General features: G+C 40.7%; 2 protein-coding genes across 4 annotated transcripts in view; one reads left to right on the forward strand and one right to left on the reverse strand.

The window, feature by feature from the left end:
* The window catches only part of ATP11B (ATPase phospholipid transporting 11B (putative)), a 62106-nt gene extending 59293 nt beyond the window's left edge, over positions 1-2813 (forward strand). For both annotated transcript variants that reach the window (XM_068692465.1, XM_068692467.1), the window contains one exon: positions 318-2813. Coding sequence is in view for 1 of the 2 variants with exons in the window: in XM_068692467.1 (XP_068548568.1) it covers positions 318-351 (34 nt within the window). In the remaining variant the exon portion in view is untranslated. The remainder of the gene's footprint in view (positions 1-317) is intronic.
* Positions 2814-4283: 1470 nt separating this feature from the next.
* Positions 4284-23385, reverse strand: DCUN1D1 (defective in cullin neddylation 1 domain containing 1). 2 transcript variants are annotated; one of them, XM_068692471.1, is made up of 8 exons: positions 23222-23385; positions 14582-14798; positions 13232-13400; positions 12505-12635; positions 8953-9035; positions 8615-8711; positions 7040-7105; positions 4284-6472 (listed from the first exon to the last, which is right to left on the reverse strand). In XM_068692471.1, the coding sequence occupies exons 1-8, from the start codon at positions 23222-23224 to the stop codon at positions 6462-6464; spliced, it is 777 nt and encodes a 258-aa protein (XP_068548572.1). In that variant the 5' UTR covers positions 23225-23385; the 3' UTR covers positions 4284-6461. The 2 variants fall into 2 exon arrangements, with proteins under 2 accessions (XP_068548572.1, XP_068548571.1); XM_068692470.1 differs by having other exon boundaries at positions 4284-7105.
* Between the last annotated feature and the right edge of the window lie 1563 nt (positions 23386-24948).

Genomic DNA, 24948 nt, shown 5'->3' on the forward strand with positions numbered 1-24948 from the left:
GTCGGTTTGTCTGACCATCTTAGGCCTCATTACCTCATCAGTATGCGTGGTTAGCGTATTGTGTATTGAAATATAAACTGTGGTTAACTTTGTACAGAAAGTCAGAGGCTTTGATAAACAACCCCACTCCAAGCATTTAGATTGGTTCAAGCTTTGTACATAAATAGATTTTGGCTTTTACCATACAAATATGTTAATTATATTTGCTCAAAAGAAGCACAGCCCTGTATTTGAAGAATAATTTACGTTCATTATGTGTTTCTTTAAAACCTTCCATCTCCTCTTCTCCCTTTCCCCCCTACTTTCCCTTTTCTCAGTGTTTGTAAGGTTACCGAAGAAACATGCATTTAAACAATTCAGGAAGAATTTAAGAATCCATCTGTCCGCCAAGGTATATTTTTCTATTTGCAGTAAATCTAAATCAGTAATGTCTCATTTAATGAGTGTAGAATTGGTTCGTACAAGACCACAGGTTTTGGTCTGACAACTGTTTTGAAGGGAGGAATTGACCATGTGTTTGTAAGTACATCACAGCTAATTTGAAATTGCTTTTACTGAAAGATGAAATAATCTGTGTATTCCTTTGACAGTTAAAATGTATAAAACACTCACTGTGCAGTGCGTACACTGTAGAAGTCTTCACAAAGAAGTTTAAACAAAATGCAACTTACTCAATTTAATGATAGAATTAATCTCTCTGATTTAGAATTAACAGATGAGGAAGAATTGGCCATAGAGAAGAAATTGTAGAATTATCTCTGGGCCTGAAATCCGTAACATATGGCAGGAAAGCCTACAGTAGACAGTCCAGTAAATAAGAGTGGTGTTTGTCACCTTACTATGCAGTGTCTTTGAAGGAGCACCTTCTCCATTTGCCACCCTGATAACTGATTTGAATTCTCAGCATTTTTTTTCCTGTTCTGTGAAAAGCGAGGTGGTGGTGTTTATAGTTACCAACATAGTTACCAAACTTACGCTTTATAAAGGGCGCAGTGAAAAGATGGAAAAAAAAAATATATATATATATTCTATATGTTTTCTAAGGCTATGGGGGAAAGGGTACAAAAAAACACAAAGGAGAAAATGCTGAGAACTTCAGCTTTACCTTTTCATAATGATTTGTTTTCTAATGCAAAAGATTATTTAAGAAAAGATTATGCAACTTAGAATGAATATTAGGCAACTATAATTTCTTACCAGGAACCTTTAGTAATACTTCCAAACACTTTTTTTTAATGACTAACTTCTATATTGGAGAAAAAAAAAATCATTTTCTAGTGTTAGAAATGTCTCAAAGCTGTTCAGTCAGTAGTTAAATTATTTCTAAGTTTCATCTGACGTGTCTAGACTTATTAATATTAGTGATGTTGGTGAAATTCAGGGTCCAAAAGTGCATAATCGTGCATAACCATTTTTTAGACTATGTTAGTCTCTTGCTGTAGAATAACTGATAGCTATGACACCATTGTAACTGCACCTGCTGCTGCATTGTTACACAAAACACTTTTTAAAAATGGTAATACATTCCTAGAGCTGAGTGAACCGTTTGTCAGGGAAACAAAAACTAATTTTAGATTTTTCTCCTAAATTATTTCCTATTTAGACTTTGTTCTTTGCAGATTTTCTTTGGTGATTCTTTTATTGTCAGTTGTTTTGTATGTTCTTTGCCTCGGCTATTTGCTTCCAGTGGCATGATTTGTCTGGTTTCTGAGCTGTATTTGAATGACTCAATTTATAAACAGGAGGAGGAAAGATTGGCTGCGTGTGGCTGTATCAGCTCTTGCCATCGATCATCTTAGACAGACATTTGCATCAGTAGTTGCAAGGCTTCTGCTTTCCACAGATTTTTCTACTGCTCGTAGAGATGCCAGAAATAACTTAGAGAGACCCTGTCTGCTGCCCAAGCTTCTGTGGCTTTCGTTAAAAGGAATATTCTCATCACTGAAGTATTCACCTTGCTCTAGTTGTTGCCATGTTATGTTGTTTTACAGTAAGTATATAAAATTGTCATCATTAGAGATATGACTTTTTTGTTGTTGTTGTTTCTTTCTGGTTTGTCTAACTGCATGGACAAGAATAAAAATCTGAGGGGCCATGGGCAAAAGGTGTCTATGTAATGTTAAACGGGAAGAGACGAAAAATACTGTAGCTTAGACCATAAAGTGTGACTTGCCTGAAAGAAGCCCTACAATACACCTAAATGTGTTATGGTGTAGATTAATTTTTCCTCAGCAGATTTAAAGGGAAGTGTTTGTTTATGAGCCAAGTCCAGTCATTCTTAGCCTTTCTGCATTTCTGCCATGAGTTAAAAGATAAAAGCTAACTATTTTCCTTTTTCCTCAACTGTATGGATTAAAATGAGGATCGTTTTCAGGTACAAAGAGTATGGCATTTGCTAACTACAGCAAAGAATAGATTTTTAAAATTTCCAGTTATGGTTACATTGGAGACTTCAGTTCTTATGCACAATTTAAAATAACAAGCCAGCTAGACTCCTGTTCTGTTAGGGGAGTGTGATAAATTTTTTTTAAGAAAAAAAATTTGAATTATAGCTTTGTGAGGAACATTTGATGGTACACTTTTAACAATGTTGATCCTTAATTTTAGACAAATAAGGGGCATTGACAACTGGAAACTAGCAATAATAAGTACAAAGATTTTTGGGACCTCTGACACTGTGGCTGCCTCATGTTCTTTTTTTTTTTTTGATTCTCTGACAGCGCGTCAATGTTTATTGTACAGCTCGGGCAGTAGAAGTTGTTTTAAAAATGATTTATGGAAATTATATTTATTAAATAAACCTTTCACTTCTAGCTGGGTCATTGTTTTAATTACATACCTGCGTACATACATGCAGGTCACAGCCAGAGCCCTCGCCGCACTCAGGTGAACAGAGCAGTGACCACAGTGACCACTGCTGCTGCTTCAGGAGCTGTGCTGGCCATGGCTGGACTGCGCCTCCACAGCTGCCAGGCTCAGCAGGTTGGCCCCTGGGTTCAGGCTCCCCAGCTGCTGCGAGGCCCTGAAGCAACACCCCTGTGCCAGCTGCTGGTACAGCCCCACCACCTGTGCATGCGTTGTGAGCGCACCTCCCACCTGGCACCAGCTGTGCAACAAGGAGCTTACCCGGAGAGTTGCTCAGCCATGGGCTTCCCCCAGGCGCTTCGTGCCCATTTCTTCTGCAGCAAAATAAGCTGTGCACTTGGCCAACACAGTGTGGCCTTGTCCTCTCCCCATACAACATACACATACATGTGTGCTCTCAGCCTTGGGTTCTTGAACAGTTTCCTAATTTGACTTAAGAGTTGTTCTGACACCTGCCAGTTGTCCTTTGAACTTTTAATGGAAGAAAGGTTTGTCATTTTATACTCTGCAGACAATAGAATTGAGTTTAAAACACAGCTTAATCTGAATATTTTACTTGCCAACTTATTTTTTAAATTACCTTGGGAACTGAAATAAATAGAGGGTAGGTTGTTGGCAGAACATCCAGCAGCAGGGAGGTAAATTTCTCCCCCCTTTTAAGTGTCCAGACTTGGGCTTGACTGACAGGTGTCTGTTCAGGGACCAAAACTCTTGGAGTTTACTCATGCAGCTACTGTCCCCTGTTGTCAACAAACCATTCAGCTGAGTATTACAAAGCAAGAGCCTATTTCTGATAGGTAAGATAACAATTTCATCAACAACTAAATGGTTTGGTTACGTCTTCGAGAGCTCAAAGGACTGAATAGCAGCAAGTATTAAAAAAACACAGGCAGTATACCAAACTCGAATAAAATCTCCAGAGACTTCTAGCACCATTATTTAAATAAGGTGTGAATGACAAAAGTTTATTAAATGTATTCTTAAAAAAATTATATCTTTCTTAAATAAGGAGTTCTCTGCAAGGAGTTCATTGTAAAACAGTTTTGAAGCAATTCATAACTTACGTATTAACAGGTTGAGCAATAAAAAAGTCACTTACGGACTGTAGTCTTTAACCCAACTTATTTAAATAAATGCAGTGTGTGTGGTGTCTTCCATTGCATGCAAGGTAATGTTAATGCAGCATAGCTGGGTCAGATCAGCTCCATTCTGTACCTGTAAACATTCAGCATAAGCAGCAGGCAAGATGTTGCATCAGTTCTTAGACTATTTTCCCCCAGAAAAGACTTGCCCACCATAGAATATATGTTTCATGCAGGAGTCAAGTATTCCGTACTTTTTTCCCCCTGGTTAAAAGGACGGTCTAGGACAGCCTCACAAATAATGCGCTGAAACAATCAATGCATGAGAAGACTTAGTCATGGCAATTTCACTGGAGCTTTATTGCCTCTGTTGGTAATGAGAGGGATTGTAAGAAGTTACATTTGAACTTACAGAGATATGTAAATGATGCTTTTTACTAAATATAATCTTGAGATTAAGTGTTTTATATCAGGGCACTTCTAATTTTGTACACATTTAATGTATAAAAACAGGTTATAAACTTGATGTTTACCTTTTTTTTTTCCTGACATTTGGCAAAATTAAATTGATCCATTAAGGGGAGATCATCAGATTGAGGACATTAGCACTTATGAATTAAAGCAATCCAAGTAAGCAACTGTCTGCATTCTTAAAAACAAACCAAAACAAATATATAAAGGAAAAACAAACACATGGCCACATCTGAGCACTTTTCAGTACAAAATATTCTCTGTAACCAGGCATTTTGTCCTTAGAACAACACCCTGTTAAATCAATGTTTCTTTCAATTTTGTTTTGAAAAATTCTTAAGATGCCATCATAGCACAAATAACCTTTTTCTGCAACATAATTAGTCAAAGTTTTATGTATTTCTTTATAATTACACAGTAATTATAAGCACGTAGTACCAAACTGATGACAACACTATTTTGTTGAAAAGATCTTGCATTCAAAAGGAATAGTCTTTAAAACACCACGGCATTATGCCACTACCCAATCTCAGACTTTTTTTGAGGGACAAGTCTGTATTGGGATAAAAAAACCCAAGTCAGTTCTCCTTCCCAAACAGCATACTTGAACAAATCAATCTGAAACTGTACCAAAACCCTCAACACAGAAAACAGCACGCATAGATACCTTGTAGAGCTTTTTCCCCACACACACACCCACCCCGTAATTTCAAATCCCCATTTATATTTACACAGAATTTAGAAAGGAAATACTGAAAAGCAGCAAAACACACATTTTTTGGCATAGCCAATTCCAGTAGCTGGAGAAAATCTGCAATGTTTCTGTGGAAATGTATTCTTGAAATAAACGCACAGCTGGATTTTTCTTAAAAGGGCACTGCTATAAGGGGAAGCTAGCCTCATGGTCAAACCTCAGAGAACAGAAATAAGCATTTTTAGCAGTTTAATAGTCAATTTTTTTCCTAAAATACTTTTAGCATCTGCATAGAAGTGTTCTGCTGTTTAGTGCAAGTACCAATTACTCATTTCAGAAATAATTCTGGCCTTACCGTGGGACTATTTAGCACGTGGACTCAAACCTCTACCCCTATTTGTAGCTATAGTCTTTTTTTTTTTTTTCCCTGGAGCTTGGTAGTTTCCAGCTTGCTTTACAGAGTAGTATTTATCTCAAGATACCAGATCTCTTCACAGATAACTAAGTGAGAAGTAAAGACCATGTTTAGCGCAAAAGCAGCTCACGAGCTCTTGTAATATTAAAAATAAAAAAGCATCTGATAAAACCTCTTTTGAACAAAATGAACTTGCTTTAGTTAAATGCGGTAAAACAATGAGAAGTAGTGATGAACCAACAAAATAATTTAAGCAAACTAAGCCAGTGTAGTATTTTGTATCTGATCTGTGCCTGTTTGGGAACGCTTTACTCTTCATTCCTATATTTGGCAACCACAGTGACATGTCTTTTTAAGGAAAGCTCAACAAAATAATTAAAAACGGGTGTCATCTATAACAGCAGTACCTGTATGTTGTAAAGATTTAACTTATTTCTCAGGATAACGGTTTCAAAACCTAGTTTCATTTCAAACGCACCACCTTCTTTTTATATCAGGGCCATTTGATTCTTCATACCTCAAGCATAAAATTTTAATGTCTGAATTTAAAATACTGCATTGTGTAGCAAACTTAAGACACAAATTCATCATATTCAAGTTTTAGATTTCCACAGAAATGAAAAAGCCTTCCTTTGACAGACAGATAAGCATTTCAAAACTGTAATGAAATCTATTTTCTTAGATAATAACCTAGAGCATACTAGATTCTACCCTTACGCACACTGTTCATCCAAATGATGCTCACTGAAGGCCGACTAGAACATTAAACGCGGGTGCTGTAAGTGCACAGTAGTTGTGTCGTACTTCAACTGCTCTCACAGTCAGCTGATGTACAATCAAACCATTCAGATAGGCACCTAGATAGCCCAGTATCAACAACCTCGGTTTTTCTTGTTTCTTTCTGTAATTGTTTTTACCAGATGCTCAAACTCACTTAGACGATACCTGTAGTTTTCCGGAAAAGAAAAAAACAAACAAAAAAAAGAAATCAGACCCAGTACACTTAAATATATCACTCTTAAAGGAAGTGCTATCAATAGTCTTTGCAACTAGCCCCAAGTGTATATTTAAGGATTCTTTTAAAAATTGTTTTGATGTTGATCTGTATAATTCAGATGCCATGTAATAGTTGTCTGATGATGACCAGCATTGTGCTTTATGTGAAACCAGAAACCTCAAAATAATTATAAAGCTTCTAGGACTTATGGGAGCTGAAACTAGGGTGGTCCACACACAAGAAAAAAAAATCCATGATGAAATCCACAATGTTGGAATTTTAGCGGGCAAGAGTGGTCCAGACTAGAAGAAAAGCCCAAACCACCAGTAGAAGAATGAAATATGATATGGTCCAAGATGTATCCTTAAAGGTTTGTCTCAACCCTCAGCCACATTGTGAGGATTGATCTTCAGTTCAGTCCAGCCAGCAGAAATTGACTGTGCAATTTTCCATTTCAGGTATTTGTACAGACTATGTACACTCTAGAAGGGTCCTTTAATGCTACACTGTCGTACTTTTTGTCCCAGCAATTTGAGGGCGTGCAAATTCCACAAAGTCATCAATAAGAACTGGCCATGCCCCTAAAAGAGGAAAAAAAAAAAAAAGGCTCAGAACATAAGAAATCAGATCAACAAAGCATTTCTTTTTAGAGCTTCAGAGATAAAGTTATTTACTTCCCATTCTTAACTAGTTTCAAGCAAAACAAAACAAAACAAAACACTAATTTGATTTACTTGCTTCAGATTTAAAAGCTGGCTCAAGATTTCTCCATTCCTTTAAACCCAGTTAATACGGAACCCTTTCAAGGTTCATAACCTCCTTCATCTTCCTAACCAAAATAAAAGTTCTCGTTTAAAAACTACTGCTGCTGGAGCCATAAGTCAAACCTGGTATCCAGGACAGCAATAGCTGCTTTAAAAAAACAAAACAAAACAAAACAAAACAAAAAAACAAACACTCAACATCGTATGAAGGAGCCTATGCTTAAGTAGCAGCATGTCACAGCATGCTACAGCATTTACAGCTCACAATATGATCTTGCATGCATGCAATGCTCATCTGTTAGAATCAACATAGGTAGCCTTACCCCAAAAAACAAAATGCACCCCAGTAGCCGATGCCCTATGAAACTGGCATTATACTATAAATGCTCTTCCATATTCCTTATCAAGGGGTAGTTGAAACGCATATGAACATTTTTCATATTACGGGCAGTGATATCCAAAGAGATGCCACTCTCTTGATCACGTGCACCGTTATCACGTGAAAGTTACATTGTGGGTGGGTTGTTTTTTTTCCTGAAAGGATTTTTACTCCGAATCATTAGAACATTCTTTTCTGCGTTTAATCTTTCCAAACTATGTTGACTTATCGTGGGCAGCAGCCCATTCGCTTGATGAAAAGGGAATGAGAACTGTTCATAATTATTAAAATTGTAGAAGTTTGCTCCCCTCAGTTCTGAAGTATCAAGAAGTTTAGTTTCCTCCACTCAACTGATCTGCCGCCAACGATTGAAGGTAATTAGCAGTTCTTGGCTGCAGATGGACTAGAAGACGAAAAAATCAATACAAAAATTTACAAGAAACACATGCTGTAGAAAATTATTTATGTTTTGTAACCCCTACATGTGGCCAGTTTCACTTTAGTATTATCGCATGCCCAATCTTCATGTTGAGCCAAAACAATCAAACTTCAAGAATATTCTAAACTAAGAAATGCAATAACCAGAGGACCCCTACAAGGAAACGCATAGACCACACATCAGTTACTTGGTTGGAGATGCCAAAAACTGCGCTGACAGAGAATCCGTGTTTTTAAATACAGATGTGAGGGTCTTTCCTCAAGAAGAAAGAGTTAGTACCTGAGCTCATGAAGAAGGAAAAAAGAGTAAACAGGGATTTAAGAAAACATCAGCATTTCTTTTCTAAACCCACAGTAAACAGATAACAACATGTTTTAAAGTAGCTCTAACTCTGAGCGTTAGATCACCAGCGATGTTCTCTAATTACACTATTAGATATCTGTGCCGGATACACAGCAATAAACATAGCATAACGCAGAAGTTAATGAAAATAAAGGGAAACATTTACCTTCTTCATCATAGTTAGACATATCATCTGCTATCATTGTACTAAAGTCTAGAAGAAGGTTCCAGGTGTCCTTAGGTATTGATCTTTTATGATGCTCCTGTTTGGAGGGATGGAAAATACAAGAAAAAAGCATGAAGAACACATATACAAAATCACTTTTACTGTCTTGGACACAATCATACCCCCAGAACACATCTTTTTTTTGTATACATTATGAAGTGCAGCATCTGGGATCTGTAACAAAACAGTCCATTGCATCTACTCAAAAATATAAACATATTTATATTTCAGGTTTTGAAATTACTGCAGTCCCACTGATGTAAAGACTTAAAACTTACCAACAAAAATTTGTTCCACAAGTCTAGAAATTTAAATCTTCCGTTAAGTACTAAATTCCAGTAGGCAATGGCCATTTCTAAATCTGTAATATTAAAATATATTACTCTTAGAGATTTGCATTTCAGTACATCTCAAGAGGTATCTACGATGAACTGCATATACATAAGGGTAAAAAGATGAACGATGCAAATATACTCGTGCATCTTCTACAAAATAAACAAATTGTTATGTGAATACTTTACATATTTTGAAACTGTCACCTGAATACAGAACTGAAAATTGCCCATATTCATATTCAACACGTTCAAAACACAATTTCATATGCTTTTTGCTATCTAACAATACTTTACATACAATCCAGTGAAATATTTGTCTTAAATATACTGTTGACTTGACAAAAATTTAGTACTTTGTATACAAGTAAAACAAAGCAGGTCATATTACATATAAAAAGGTAGTTTAATAATAATTGTATTTATGGTTTCATTTTCAGTGCAACATTGCTGGCTTTGTTAGATGGCCTTTGACAAGAGTTCATTTCTGCAACAGGTTTCCCTTTGAGATATTCTTTATTTAAGTATTAATTATTGCATAAGCAGATGATGGGTTTCACTTTGTGCATTTCAATGACCGCTGTGAAGTTCTTGCTTGTTTTGAATCCATTTCTCAGGGTGACTGAGCAACCTGACAGAGTTCAGGAATAAGAACATGCTGCCTATCAGGCAACTGCACGCTGCTGTCAGCAGTGGGAGCTGTTAGAGCACAGCAATTAGAGAGAAGACTAGTTAATCTAACATATGAGGAGGGAAAACAAACAAAAAAGCCTCCATGGTACTTGCCAAAGGCTGAAATGTCATGTGCTTACTGTTTATTAGTGACACACAGTAACGTGTTGATCAAAAAAAAAAAAAAGTATATGAGCTCTAGCTCATGATCTCTAGCATGATCTCCACTACCTGGAATTAAAGAGGATCTCTGTACTGTATAATAAAATGCTGTGATCTTACCTGAATTCAGTATCCATCATGAAGTAATTAAAGTAACTACAAAAGGCTACCTAGCTAAGTGACCTCCTTTTTCATAGAAGCTCTTACATCTTGCTGCAGCCTCTTAAATCTCTTCTTCCAAAAACAATCCTCTTGTGGAAGAAGAGAGAAGAAGCACACGAGCAACTGAACCTCATGAGAAAAACAAACAAACAAACAAACAAAAAAAAACATATTCACTTTTCTCCCAACCCCTAATCTATTAAAAACAAACAAACAAACCAGGCAGGTGGACCTTAGATGAGAAACCAATAGCAAACAAAACAAAGACTGAACTCTACACTGCTGGAGGAAACATAGAAGACTGCTGGGGAAGATTCTGAATTGTTTGGTATCTTTGATAGTAGAAGTTCTTCTCTGACAGCATAAACACATTATAATGCTTCCTGACCAAACTGATGAATAGAATTTGTGGATGATTTTCAATCAGCGGCAAGGGGGTGTAATTTCACACTAAAGGCTTAAGGTTGGGTTTCCATTAAATTAAACAGAAGATGCACTGCATCACTAAATATCCAAAAATGACAACTTGTTCAAGAGCATAAAGGCTAGGTAGCTCTTTTTCAAAGAATCCATACATAAAAATTCACGATTTAGCTTTCAACTTAAACTAGTGGATTTCTAAAAGCGAATACATTCAGAGTTCAGATTTAATTGATCATTTCCTCAAGGAAACAGATCATAAAACTAAGCTTTATTTACTTGTGATGCAGTAATGGTAGACATAACAAAAAATACAAGGTTATCAAATCTCTGCATATTTAGACTACATTGTAGAACAAACATTATAAACAAGCTGTGCATTTTGACATGCTTATATACAACTTCCATATTATTCCTGGGGAAAGACATAATTCAGACAACGCTACATGCTTTAGAATGTTTTATGAAGTCACAAAATATTTAATAAAGTAAGCATTTAATTTTACATTTTCTTAAGAAAATTGAAAGAACGCTCAGGAACGTTCTCATTATCTGCTAGCGCAGAAAAAAAACGTATGGAACAAATATGGAAGTCTCAAAACAGGCATGCAGGAGAAGCAAACAATGTCTGCAATGAGCGTCAGCTAAAGGGTATTCTAAAGTGACATGCAGATATCACAGGAACTTTTAAAACATCCACAGTATTTACACTGCAGTAAGGAATTATGCACAGGACATATGTTCCTAGAACTGTGCCTGAGCTACTACACAACTTTTAGAAGATCAGAGACCAATATATATTAAAATCAATTTGCAAGTGCCTACAAGACGCTATTTAGACACTACAAAATTAATTGCCTAACTAGGAGCACTTACTTTTCAGCACTGCGCTTCCCTGATATTCTTTTGCTTCAGGGTTTCCAGAATTATTCTGACCTGTTGTAAATTCATGCCTAGAACCATGCATTTATTGGCACCAAAAAGGTAGGTAAACATCCAGATTTATGCTTAGTTCTACATCACTTCTGGAGCCACACTGAAAACCTTACCCTGTGTGCATATGATATATATATATATTTGTGCTATTTGGATCTGAGAAATACTTCTCTTCATCGCTGTTAGAGCTTAACCTGCACAAATAGCCTTTATGATGAATGGGAAAGAAAAGCAAGGCAGTTAAGTTTTTCTGGTAAACCATTTTTACTGAGGTCTGTTCCATCTGGGATGCTCAAAAGATTCATTTCTATATAGCACAAGGTACCAGAAAAAAAAGCAGAAATATAATGCAAGTCTTCTTAATACCTTAGAAATGGGGAGAGGAAAATAGCAAATAATTACTACATCAAACAGTCCTGCTTATGTTGAAGCCTTGAGAAACATAACTAGAACTGATCAATTATTTATGACCTCATTGTAATTTATTATTTCACTTTTACCACCTAACAGGGATTTTACAAAAGCTTTCCTTGCTGTCTAAAGCTGTTTAAAAATTAAGAATAACATACAAACATCACAATGGTAACCTGAAGAAACTGTAATCAGTTCTGTGGTGTGAACAGTTGCACACTGACTCTGTCTATAACTTACCTTCCACCTGCTCACAATTTACTGTCTACACAATTGTAGCAACAGAAAGTAAGAATCAGCCCATTCATTTATTTGCAGGATTCAGATCTGGCTACACGGATGGACTGTACAAGTACATGCATATGGAAATCAGTTTTAAAGTTTAAATTTACCCTAAAAGTGAAAATTTAATTAATTTGTTCAGTACTGCAAATTCCAAATGGTGTAATTATGCCTTTAATGTTAGACCGCAATCCATTGTGCTGAGAATTTCACACACTCTTCATAAGAGAATAAACCCTCTCATAAAATTTTGTAGTCTAATATATTAATTACACAGATATTTCTATCACCTTGAAAATCTGACATTGACTCCTATCTTTCACAATAACATGTATTTTATCACAAGAGAGGTTACCTTTTGGACTCATGGGATCACAGTAATACTTTCACTTACTGCTTTCATCAGTCATTCCACACATCTGTGCACAAATGTTTATGATTAAGAATACATACCTAAACCTTTCTGTCCTGGATTCTTTGCGAAGTTGAAAGTAAACTGATAAAAATCCTTAAATCTTCCCGGCTCTTTTAATTCTTGTTCCATTTTAGGAATCTGAGCCTTTAGTTTTTCTATGCTGTCACATCTGCATTTTAAAAAGCATGTTTATTTGTGTGTTATTCGTTTTGCTGTAAGAGACACAACTTTAGAAGTCTTTTATAACATTTTCATGGAATACAATACAGTTCTCAAAACAAAAACAAACAAACAAACAAAATCAGGCTAGTCTGTATTTATACAACATCTTACTTTCTTTGTTCTTTCTTCACATTGCCATTTGCACATACTAGCTTATGGATCAGATTCCATATTTTTATATAGAATTATAAAAATTATTATTCCACTATTTTTAGAAAAACATGATAAAGATTATTATATTCACACTACACAGGGATAACTCAGGTATGCTGGACTGCCGACCAACAACCTTGCTTTGCCTACTTGAATAACTCTACAGCAGCTAACTCACGCAACCAAGGCAAGCAGCACTCAAACCCACCTTCCTTTTGCTGGTCACTAAGCATCTAGCACACGGACAGTAGATGCATTTTTACAGAGGCAGACAAGTGATGCTAGCCTCTGAAAAGCCTCCGAAGTCTGAAAGGGCAATGTGATTCTGAATTCCTCAGAGCAGAACTGTTCCAATTTCTGGCATGACAGTCTCTAATACTGCACACTTACCCTAACTCAGTCATTCCATCCATGAACTCCAGCTTTGAAAATTCACACTGTGTTGCAGCTCGGAATTTCCATGCAATGATGAGTACAGTAATGCTGGCTGGGTCGAGAGCTAGATCATCACAAAACTGCTGTATACCATCTATACCGATTTTATTTTCATCTTGAGGATCTTTGGGGTATAAAAGTAAGCATCAAAAGAAAAAAACAGCGATTTTGGAAATACTAGATTTATTCAACAATAGTCTTTGAGAAAACCATTTTCAAATCATTTCTGGGATAAGCTCTTAAAAGTGTGTATTTTAAAAAACAGAATTAGTTTAGTACTTCCAATACTTAAGCTTTAACATTTGAGGAAGTTTCAACAATGAAGCTTCCCGTACAATGAAGCTTATGTCATTTTTATTGAGAGACAAAAGCACAGCAAAGATTTGGTTTCTTCCTAACATGCATGATATTCTGACTCATTCCAGAGACAGAAGAGCAGTCCTTTCCCACCAGCACACTTAATTACTGGCATCTTTAGTAAGATTTGGGGTATCTTTATAAACAATTCTGCGGCATCCATTCATAAGCTGTACTGACACAATAATCAAATCTCCACATAAACGACTAAATCAACACAAGCTTTGTGCATTTTCTGGCATCACCAGCACACGTGAGTTTGGACATGGTAAATTCCAAGAGTAAAGTTACGTTGCCCCATTACCAGTTCCAGCCAGGCACATGCCTTTCCATGAAGAAATCAATCTACATCTTGTCTGGAAGTAAGATGTTCACGTTTCAAGTGCACTAACAAAAATCTGCTAACACAAGCCAACGAAAACTTGAGGAAAATGGTATCTGGATTATGTCCACACATAAAAACTGACAGAATTTAGCACTTTTTTTCTTAGAGCTAAATCACTGAATTTGTTCTACTGTTCTGAATCCACTTTAATGTATGTGGTGGGATACTCTCAGCTGAACGCTGCCTGTATAAATAAATAAAAAGACTTCATTTTCTGCTAACAGAACACTGTTCTTTTAACACTGATAATAAGCACCAGGTGAATAAAAATTAAGGTAGAATCTGTCACTGTTATGCAACCCTTTGTCAGAAGCAAGTCCTGAGCGAAATGCTTCCCCCAGAAGAGTCACATAAAATCCACAGTGACCATTACAGTTACTCACTGTACTGACAATTCCAGTTTCAAACCCTAATCTTGTACAATTGGACATATATTTAAAGTGCATAAGTCAAAGCAGAGACCTTGCGAAGCAGAAACCTACGTATACTTCCCTTCTGCCTTACACACCGTAATTAAGAATACATACAACCAGGAAATAGGGCTTAAGACCCAGGGTACTCACCTTTGTATCTGTTATATAGCTGTTCTAACTTCTTTCTGTCCAACGAGCCTTTAACGCTCTCTCGTATATAAAGTTCAGGATTTTGAAAAAAGTTGTCTGTTGCAACATCTAGCTTCCAGTCATTCTGAGACAGACAACTCACCGCTGTCTTTTCACTAGATTGCGTGAAGACCATAAACTGACGCACTTTATCCTTCTGTGATGATTTCAACTTGTTCTAGCAAAAACAGACAACACCGAAACTAGAAATGTTTTATCAGAAGGAAAAAATTCAGTACTTTTTTTTTTTTAAATCAGTACAATTTTCCCCAGCAGTTGAGGCTCTTTCTAGCAACAGACACTTAAAAACAGCACTTTTTTTTTTTAATTGCTAAATTAGAAGATACAGATATTGTTTTATATGCGAACAGATTGTTATGTGTTTTGGTACAGTTAGATCAAAGAACCTCTTGGATGCATAAGAGGGATGCATTCTTACTGCTGCATAGGCAATGCACACCAGTATGTTTCAAACTTACCATGTAAAATACCTAGAATGAAGGTAACAAAACTGAGCTGAATCATCACAGAAACCACGCTGGCAAAGCAATCAAAGAAGTTAAAAAACGAGTATTATTATTGCATATCTTGAGAGAGAACCAGAGGGCATAGCAAATTCACAAATGTGTCCCTGCTTACACCTGACTGTATTTAAACCAATTTTTAAGAAGAAAAAAAAAAAAAAAGAAAGCATTTTTTCTTAATGGCAAAATGGTACGCCTACCAAGAACGGGTAATTTAAATGCTTAAGTAAAGCCTGTGGCTATCAAAATACTTGACAGATTAATTGACTCAACATAGACAGCAAATACCAACTCAAAGGGAAGAAGTCCTCGTGCAGAAGAGGCCATTTCAGGGCTCACCATCACCGACAGAGAGGCTGGCACTCGTCCCACCCCAGAGTACCGGCCTCCCAGAGATGTGGGGTGAATACCATGCACCCCAAAAGACTGGAGGACAACCACTGGGGGCAGCAGGAATTGCTGTGAGACCACACTGCCGGGATCAGGTAACCCCAGGCGGCAGCAAGGCACTGCGCTGGCTCAGATGTTTCAGGGAGCTACGCGCTGAAATACCTTAAAAGACCAATTTAGAGAAATTTTCACTTTGAAGGTGCTCAGCTCCACCTACACGATTTGCCAAACATTCCTGCGAGGAGGCATTGTCTCCATTTCACAGGTGCAGCAACTGAAGCTATAAAAAAAGGAAAAAAAGGCACAGAACTTCACCTGCAGTAGGCAGGGAAGCAGCTAGCTGGGGAGAGCTGCAGAATCCGGCCCTTGGCTCAGGCCAGGACCAGCTGCCCTGCTCCAGCCCAAAACCGAGTGGGGAGTTTGCTGCCCGACATTTATTGCTGCAGGGAGATTCCCAGGGATATTTTTGCTGAGGAGAAGCACACGTGGTATTTCCAAGGTATCAGTTACACGAAGCTAACTGCTGATCAGGAGAAAGCCATCTTACAGCTCTTGCACTACATCCAAATTCAGCCCTGACCTGGCTTCTCAGATCCGGATCATGCTTCTTACATGGCACAAATATCTCACATGTACTTTGCCTTGCATTCTACCTAGATTTACATATTCGTTTCATTATTGCCATTTCCAAGTGCACGGCTCTTTCTCCAGGGGTAAAGGAAAGGTAGAGAGGCAAATATCAATCTCTAGGAGCTATAAACCACCCTCAGCCAAAGAAAGAACGGGTCAGAAGTATGAGCCGGAGCTCCTCATTCCAGAGAACAATTCATGTCCAATCACACTGCCATTAGAAAAGCTCACCAACAGAACACAAATTAATCTGCCCTAAAACTCAACATCATTTCTCCTGCCTGATGACAGTGAACAAGCGCGTTACAGTTCATAAGAGCAAAGTATGGGGTTTACACTAACACCTGAACACACTAGAAGCACGTTGCCTTAAAACCCACGACACCATCAAGCAACCCTGCATCTCCAACTCCCACTGCAGATTTCAACACACCCGTGCTGGTCTATATTACTTCTAAAGCTATGCGTTGCTTCTTTATTTCAGCCTCTCCAACACATTTCTCACACTGGACCTTCAGCTACGAAGATGCTTCTGTAAGGCCAATTCTCAGGCCTGGTTCCAGCCCCGCTGCTGGGGCCGGCTTTGTGCTTCACGGCAGACGTTGAGCACCAAGCAGGACCGAGCTGAGACCTTCACCAAAGTCAGACAGCTGATGCTGAGTAAGCCATGTGGCAGGACTTCCAGGAACGACAAATGAATTTGCAGTTGCAGTTTTCAAAATCGCTCTGTAAATTCAGCCAAATTAAAGCAAAGCACGGCATGGAATGCCAAACGCAGACGGAACAGCCGCATGTCTTACTTTCTGTACCAATCACCAGCTTCCCCAAATCAGTTCCACACTGCCAGGCTGCTGCGTCACCGCAGGCTCAGCTGCACTACGGGGCAGTCACACTTGAAAAAAGGAAAAAAAGCAGCTCAGGTCATCCTTTTTTTTTTTTTTTTGAGAAAGTTGGTGCCTTTAATCATTAGTTTCTAAGGTGCACAACGCTTCTTAAACCGAGTATTCTGTAAAACCTCGAGACAGAGGCTTTGTTCTGTCCTACTGCTGCAAGGAAAAGTCTAAAAGCTACGACACACAACAGAAAGGTCAAGGAAGAGGCTTACAAGGGTTCATCACGGACAATGAAAACCACAACAGGTAGTGGGTTTTGTGGGCTGTCACGTAAAAATGGTATGCAATTTATTAGATCGATTCAGGTTTATGATAAAAGTTTAACCCTATATATGCATGAGATCTTCCTGTGCCTGGGATTCCCCAGTTGAACAGGAACAATATAAAACCCTCTGAAAACAACAACAAAAAAAGAACACTGAATTTGCCAAGAGTCAAGCAGCTAATAACACATAATACACACAGCATTTGCTAACATTGTAAGATGCAATAAATCACACTGTTTGGGTATATTTTTTTCTGGAATACCTCCATCTTTACTGGTCAAAGATGACTTTATTTTCAGTGAAGCTCAAAGCCCTTTATATGTGATGAATGCTCCCTCAGAAGCTTACCAAGGTGGATGAGACTCTCCACATCCCAAGAAACTGGACAACTCCTTGGAGGCCTATGATAGGACAACAAGAGATGGAATTGCTGCCGTTTTTGTTATCCTCTCGGAGCTCTTTTTTCATCCCATTAAAAACCCACACTTCAGGCGGGAACAGGTTCCAAACCTCCTGCACTTTTAAGGGCTACTTCTAGCAGCCAAGCTCCAACAATCTGTTATTGTTTTAAGTGTGCAAGAGCAAAGCCACAAGCACCTCCAGCCTTTCATCTTGTAGCCATCAGGTAACAAATACCTTACACTGCAACTGTGTGCGCTGCAACGTAATGCAACCCATTTAAAATATCTCCACTTTAATGCTAGTTAAAAGGAAAGACAGAATCGCATTTAACAGATATATTTCTTGCTAAAATACACCAGTGAAAACCAACAGAAAAAAAACGCAACAGATTTTCTAGTAAGTTCTACCGTTTGGGGTAAGGGATAAAGGAAGAATTTGGACCAGCTCGCCTTCAATCAGGTTTGTGCAGTGTCCATTCCGCCTTTTACAATGCAGATGTTACAAGAGACAGAAGGTGAACTTTGAAACATGGAATAACTTCTCTAAATTGAAAGCTACATTATGTAGATTCATAGCTCCACAATATTTTTATCTTTCCTTGCAACTTCTGATGCTATGTTAAAGTGAACACTTCCCTCTCCCCATCTAGCACCAAAGTTAATGATTCTAATTCAATAACCCATCCTTGGTTGTGACCACTATTAGATATTTCAGTGAACAATAAAAAAAATAAAATAAATCCACACTTTGGTCTTTTTTCCCCTTTCTGGCCTCAGACTGCAACTCCCTCTGACTAGGGGAGTAAGCTTTCCCAGTCGAGGCCAAAAGCAAACGCTGGAAGTGACCTGCCAACTCTGCTTACACGGTTATTTTTCCTCATCTTCTACACTCAGTTTTTACTCACCTCACATTCAGAAATCAACTCTACACACCGGTCACCACCGTTTCCTGGATAACAAGCAGCCGTACGAAGGCTCCACTCCCCTGGATAACGTCCATGGGAAACATAAACAACCTTCATCCCACACTGCTAGGGCTGGAGAGAGCCTTTGGATTCCTACCGAAACGCCGCTCTTGGACTTGGCTTCACGGCTATATGTGGCTGCCAGACAAGCAGCGTACAATCAGTTTGATCTATCCCTGCCCCAAATTCCTTACGGCCCCCAAAAAGGCATCTGCAGTATCACTTTTCAGTGACAAACCCTGCTTTTCCCCTTCCCCACGCTCAGTGGATCTGCCTCTTGCTAATTTCCCTTGCTAACTACAGGAATTGAACGATGGGGCAGCTGCGCATTTCTCGCAGTTTGGACTCAAAGAAAAGACTCTTTGGTTCTCATGCAGGTGACAGGTAAAAGCCTTTTCTAAAATAGCCTCACCCCCTCCAAACCCTAGCAAGATACCTGGCTGCAGGAAGCATCCGTGCACTTTCAAAGGACCCCGGTGACATCGGGTCAGACGCCAAATACCGTCAGCCCACGCATGGCACGGGTCTGTGCACGCGGTTACCTTACAGACCACGACCGCCACTTCTGTCATGTCTTTGTGTGCACACAAAGAATATTCCTTCCTCAAAACGTGCTCAGAAGAGTATTCCTCCTGCTATGTCTGAATCACTCCACGTTGCACTATAGCCAGAGGAACGTACAAAATGCCTGCAAGTAATCTGTTTATTGCCTCGATTTGACAAATCCGCGGCTAGAGCTTAAAACGCAAAATCGGGAATGTTTTTCTTTGTTTGATAAGAAAACAAAAGTTAATTACAACTTACTTCTGCCAGAAGGCTATGAATACACATAATTAGATTTTAATCCAATTTCAATGACATATATATACATAAAAACACGTTAAATCCAAGTTAACAACATAGACAATTAAATAGCTGTATTTTCTGTATAATATAAATAAACGTGTCCTTCAATTAAATTTTATGTTCTACAGCAGGTTTTTTTACCCAAAAAAGGGGCACGCAAAGGAAGACTGTAAAGTGATTTTTAAGCTATTTGAAACTGACTTGAAATCCATTTGTTTGCAGTGGAACACAACAAAACCAACATTTACAAGGCCTGTTGATATACAAAATCCAAAGAGAAAATCACAAGCAACAGAAAATCAAAGTTGCTTTTTACACCTTCTAAAGTTTAGTGGATAAAATGATTTCAGTACTTGCACACAGGCTGAAAGTGTTTCACAGAAGAGCAATAACAGGCAGCTACCCAGAGGAAAGCAGTAGGTATAGTAGTGTTTTAGGGCAATTGACATTAACCTGAGAGGTAAAGGGAACACCAAAAATCTGGGCATTTTCAACTTAAAAAAGCTGTCAGTTGTTCAGCACTCTTAACTCTGCTCCAGATTAGAAGCTCTGTTCACCCATTAGAAGCTGTTTTCATACCCTGAATTTGCATTGGCACCATAAAACACGAGTAAAATATCAAGAGCTACATAATAAATTTCACACCTTGTTCTCAGAGTAGTTCATATTCCCGAACAGTTTTTTCATGGCTCCAGTTAAAAGCGATTTTACAGTGCAAGTTCAAAGGGTTCTCTGGTTAGCAGGGAGAGGAAACAAGATCATGCACCATCTTGTCTAGCACTCAGACTGCTTGGTCCTAAGTATGATGCCAAGAATCCACAAGTTTTACTATAGGAGAACCGACACCAAACATTTAATATCAACAAACTACTACAGACATGAATATGCACCATAAAAAAACAGCCAGGCAGAATAGCTCGTTGGGTGAAACACTAAATAACAATGTAATGAAGTACAATAACATTACAGAACAGTGTCAGACACTTAAAAATTCAGTATTACAAGAACTTCAACTTCCTGTCACCTGAGGTTTGCACTAAGAAATAATGTATTTAAGGAATGATGCATTTATCAGCACAGAAATATTCGTTGGAGAGCACAAACTGGACAATATAAGAGATCCTGTAAATACAGGGAAGGTTGGCTTTTGGCTCTGGATAAAGGTACAGATAGGTGCATGCTTGCCTGGAGTATCACACAGTTCTAAATCCATTAAATCATTTACAACAGCGAAGTTGGGAGCTCTCCTCCTCAGAGGATGGCTCAGGGTACGCTGGATCAACTTGCTGCCAGCAACCCTGTCAGCAGTGGCAGGCACGTTACTCGTCTGAAGTAACCGAGCTGAAGAAGCAGCACAACAGACATGGCAAAAGGTGACCACTGCTACGGGAGGTGCTCAGATGGAATGGAAACATGGGGAGGAGAGGCACACAGCTGCCAGTGGCCCTGGGAACCCCGCCGGGCAGCGTACCTGAGCGCTGCGAGCTGGACAGAAAGCACTTTTCAACTTAACCAAAACGCCAGAGCGAGCCTAACAGGCTGCCACGCCGGCTTCCCTTCCAGGTGTCGGACAAAGACAACTCAACACCAGGAAACTTTGTCCTGACAGCAGTGGCGGGAGGAACACCGGTGAGACCATCAGCACCAGAAGCGCCCCAACGGGCAGCGCTGCTCAGGTGAGCCGGAGCCAGAGCTCCACTGCAGGAGCCTCGATGGCAGCACAGGACAAGCCGTGCTGGACGAGCAGCCGGCCCCAGGAACCTGCCCCAGCCACTGGAAGGACTCGCCAGAGCAGCCATGCATGTGGGCAGGAGGATGGGATGTCCAACCGTGTGCTTCTGGGTGAGATCTTCAGATCCCTGGGAAGAAGCCTCCCTGCTCTTTCCCCTACTAAATAGAGGATTTTGATGGAACAGGCGTAGGTATAGAACCTTGGACACTGGAAACATTTCATACCTATATTTATAACCTATAAAACCCGCAGCCTGTCATTTAGCCCTGCTTCAGTGCCTGTGACATCCTTTCACCCACGTGTTGGAGCCAACAAGCACGACCTGGAAAACACAGTGCCGAACAGCCCGCTCGGGGCCACGACCCGAGTGTTCAGGTACTCGCTCCTGTCTGATAAATACCTCTCTGGGCAGGATTGTTCCACGGAGCCTATCTGCTAGCTCTTCACTTCAGTATTTCTGAGAAGCCAAAGCAGATCAGATTCTACATTTCCCCACAAAAGGCTGTTCAGTTTGATGTGTCTGTTGTTATATTGCCATAATATTTGTTACATTGCCATTTACAACAGCGCTGTTCAATTTATATCCCTAACCACAGAGCCAACCAAAAATAAGTGTTCACACAAGACATCAACCGTGTATTTATTTTGTATGCTCACACCAGATACACCGTGAGACAGCTCTAGGTGATTTTTATGGGAAAAAAGTCTTTGTTAGAAGTTGTGTAACATTACTAGGGAACAGTTATTTGGGACAGTCCCGAGAGCTGCGGAATTGCTGTCAGACACCTCTACAGACTCAACCTTAGTTTCAAGCTCCCTTAAGAAAATTCACAGGAAGATCTACATAAAACTATTCAATTAAAAATTATATTGGTAACACAGTGACAGGTTTATTAGAGGTCTACGTACCACACCACTAATTTAAATCCTGGCTAACCAAACTTTCATGCCAACATCACCCCATCAGCTAGAGGTGTCCTTTTTTTTTTTTATACACTCTGAACACTGCTTGCCAGAATCATATTAGCTGCGCGTGTAAGATATCTTTGTACCAACAAACGTGCAGCGTAGATCTCAGCCTCTCTCCTACACCTTTCCTAAGGCAACGCAGCTTCTACAGAAAAGTTGTGCTACTTTAAGCCTACAGATGTAGTTGAAGCTGTACAACTTCTGTATACAGAAGAGGCCTAGAAGTGCGACTATAAACACGTTCCCTCAGGTACATAAGACACTGGATGCTACAAGCCAGCGAGGATCCCTTATTTAACGCTCGGGAACATCATCACCTTTTGTTCGAGCACACAGAAATAGCAGCAGCGTGGTTTCCCTCCAGAGGGGAAAGGAGAAAGTCAAGTGATTTTCGAGTGCACAAGCCCTTCGCTGTTAGGGACAGGACAATGCACAGCAGACGCAGGACAGCCAGGCCCTCTTTTACACCACTTACCCCAAAAGCACCTCACCAAACCCACACAAAGCGACTCCCCAGAAACCCTCCGACCAACCCTTGAAGGAGCAGAGCGGCCAAGTTCCCCGCCAGCTCCCCAAGGCTTAACGGGCCCGGAGCCTCCCCCACAGCCCCCAAAACCCCCCGAGCCCCCCTGTGGCAGCCCCCTGCCCTGTCCCAGGGCTCCCTCACAACCCCCCCGCTCTCCTTTCCCTCTGCTGCCGGAGCTCGGGGCCCGCACAAAGCTGCCGGACCCCCGCGGGCCGGAGGCCTCCCCCTCAGCCCAGCGCCCCCCAACCTAGGCCCCGGCAGCCCGGGAGCAGCCCCCGGCCCCTCAGCAGCAGAACCGAGAGCCCCAGAGCCCTGAGGGAGAGAATCTGAGGGGGGGGAAGAGCCGGGAGCTCCGGGACACCCCGGCCCGCCGCGACTAGGCCCCGGCTGCCCCTACCCCCTCAGCGCCGCTTGGGCTCCGCGCCCGGAGCCGAGGGGCGGCGGGGGGAGGCCGCTCACCATGGTGGGGGCTCTGCGGGCCTCTTCCCTCCCGGCTCGGGCAGACGCTGAGGGCGGCGGCGGCGGCGATCGGCGGCGGCTTCCTCCGGCGGCGGCTCCCGGCTCCTCACGGGCCCTTCCGCCGCCTCCCGCTCATGCGCAGTGCGGCGGGGCCCCGGGCCCGGCCGGCCGGGAGGCTCCGTGAGGGGCCGGGGGAAGCCCCGGGATGGGGGGGGGGGGAGGTGCTGAGGGGCCGGGGGTGGCTGAGGAAAGGAGCGGGAAAGGCCCCGCTCGCCCACGGGGTTAGCGGGGTGAGGGGTCCCGCCCGCCGCCTCGCGGTTCCTGAGGGGGAAAAGGGCGCGTTGGGGCGAGAAATAATCAAAAAAGGACTAAAAGACGTTGGGACGGTGCGAGGGGAGCCTCCTCCGTCAGCCCCGGGGTGGTGGCTGAGGGCAGGCAGCGCCTGAGGGGTGCCCTGAGGTAGCCCTCGATGTGAGCACGTTAAGGGTAAAAAGAGGTGCAATGGGAAAAGCAAGGGAAAAACTGGCATCTGCACAGAGCCCTCGTTGGTAGGAGCAGAGTGGTACCGCTTCTGGTACCGCTTTGTGCACGGGTGAGTCTGCCTGCTCAGTACTCCAGCCAGAAACATCGACGCCAGATTTTGTAACGTGCACCTGAGTGTGCATTACCAGTGGCTGAATCATGGTTAATGGCAGAGCCTGCATTTTGGGGTGAGAAACCAGGAAACCATCCTATGGCCTTCCAGAACACACTTCCAAAGGAGGCTAAAAGCATTTGCTGTGTAGCCGCAGAGAGCTGGGAGAGGTGGGATTTCAGGGCAGCAGCTTTACAGGCATTTTCTGATGGGACCACCTCTATGCTTGCAAGATCCTTCTGCGAGGTCTCAAGGTCATGATCCCTTTTTGGGTGCTGTTGTTTACAAGTTGCCATCAAAAGTTGTAGCCTTTTCTGCACAGACATCAACAAAAGAGGTTGTCAGGGTTAAGTCACAGTTTGTACCAGTACACCAGACAGTTCTAGGTTGTTGGTTTTTTCCCCCAGGGAAGCTTTTTCTAGCCACCGTAGACTTCTGGCAGCTGAGGAGGTTTGGGGAAGCAGAGTATTTGCTGATAAAACTCACAGCGGTGGCAAGCTCCTAGACGTGAAGGACAAAGAGTTGATATCTGATCTTTGTTTTTGCATCTCCTGCTGAGCTGGGAACTATGGAAGTAAGCTTCTGTATTTACATTACATGACTGGTACGGTCGCACACACCACGGAAACTTCACTTGAGAAAGCCAATTCTTTTTGCTTCGTGATGGATATCCAGGGGTTACATACATGATTTATTGTCCAGAAGGGTCTGAATCACTTCTCACATATTTCACTCACTGAAAATCAGATCTAAACTTAGATGGAATATAAAGAGTAAAAACAATATTGGGAGAGAGAATTTTTTTGAGAGTATTTGGAGGAGAAAGCAGGACTGTCTTGTGATGTTCCATCATGCTGGTGCGCCAAAACAGTAAAACTAAGAGTTGTCATGATATTAGATATACAGAGCCAAGTGGGAATTCAGCTTTCCCAAGAGATTATAGTTGCCTGGGTACCTGAAATCCTTCTGAAAAGCTTGTTTTTGAAATCAAGGATGGCTACAAAGTGGCCAGTGTAAACAGCCGCTACAGGGGCAGAGTCAACCTGAACCACAGCAGGAGAGACAAAGCCAAACATGAAAACTTATTTCCTGG

The sequence above is a fragment of the Anas acuta genome, chromosome 9 (genome assembly GCF_963932015.1).
Source record: "Anas acuta chromosome 9, bAnaAcu1.1, whole genome shotgun sequence".
NCBI lineage: Eukaryota > Metazoa > Chordata > Aves > Anseriformes > Anatidae > Anas > Anas acuta.

Excerpts from the sequence above, each read along its gene's own strand:
- DCUN1D1 (XM_068692470.1), bottom strand. Across the intron at positions 13,401-14,581 it reads GCTATATAACAGATACAAAG|ATCCTCAAGATGAAAATAAA; the intron begins GTGAGTACCCTG and ends TATACCCCAAAG. Across the intron at positions 7,106-8,614 it reads GTCTAACTATGATGAAGAAG|GGGCATGGCCAGTTCTTATT; the intron begins GTAAATGTTTCC and ends TTCCTCTTTTAG.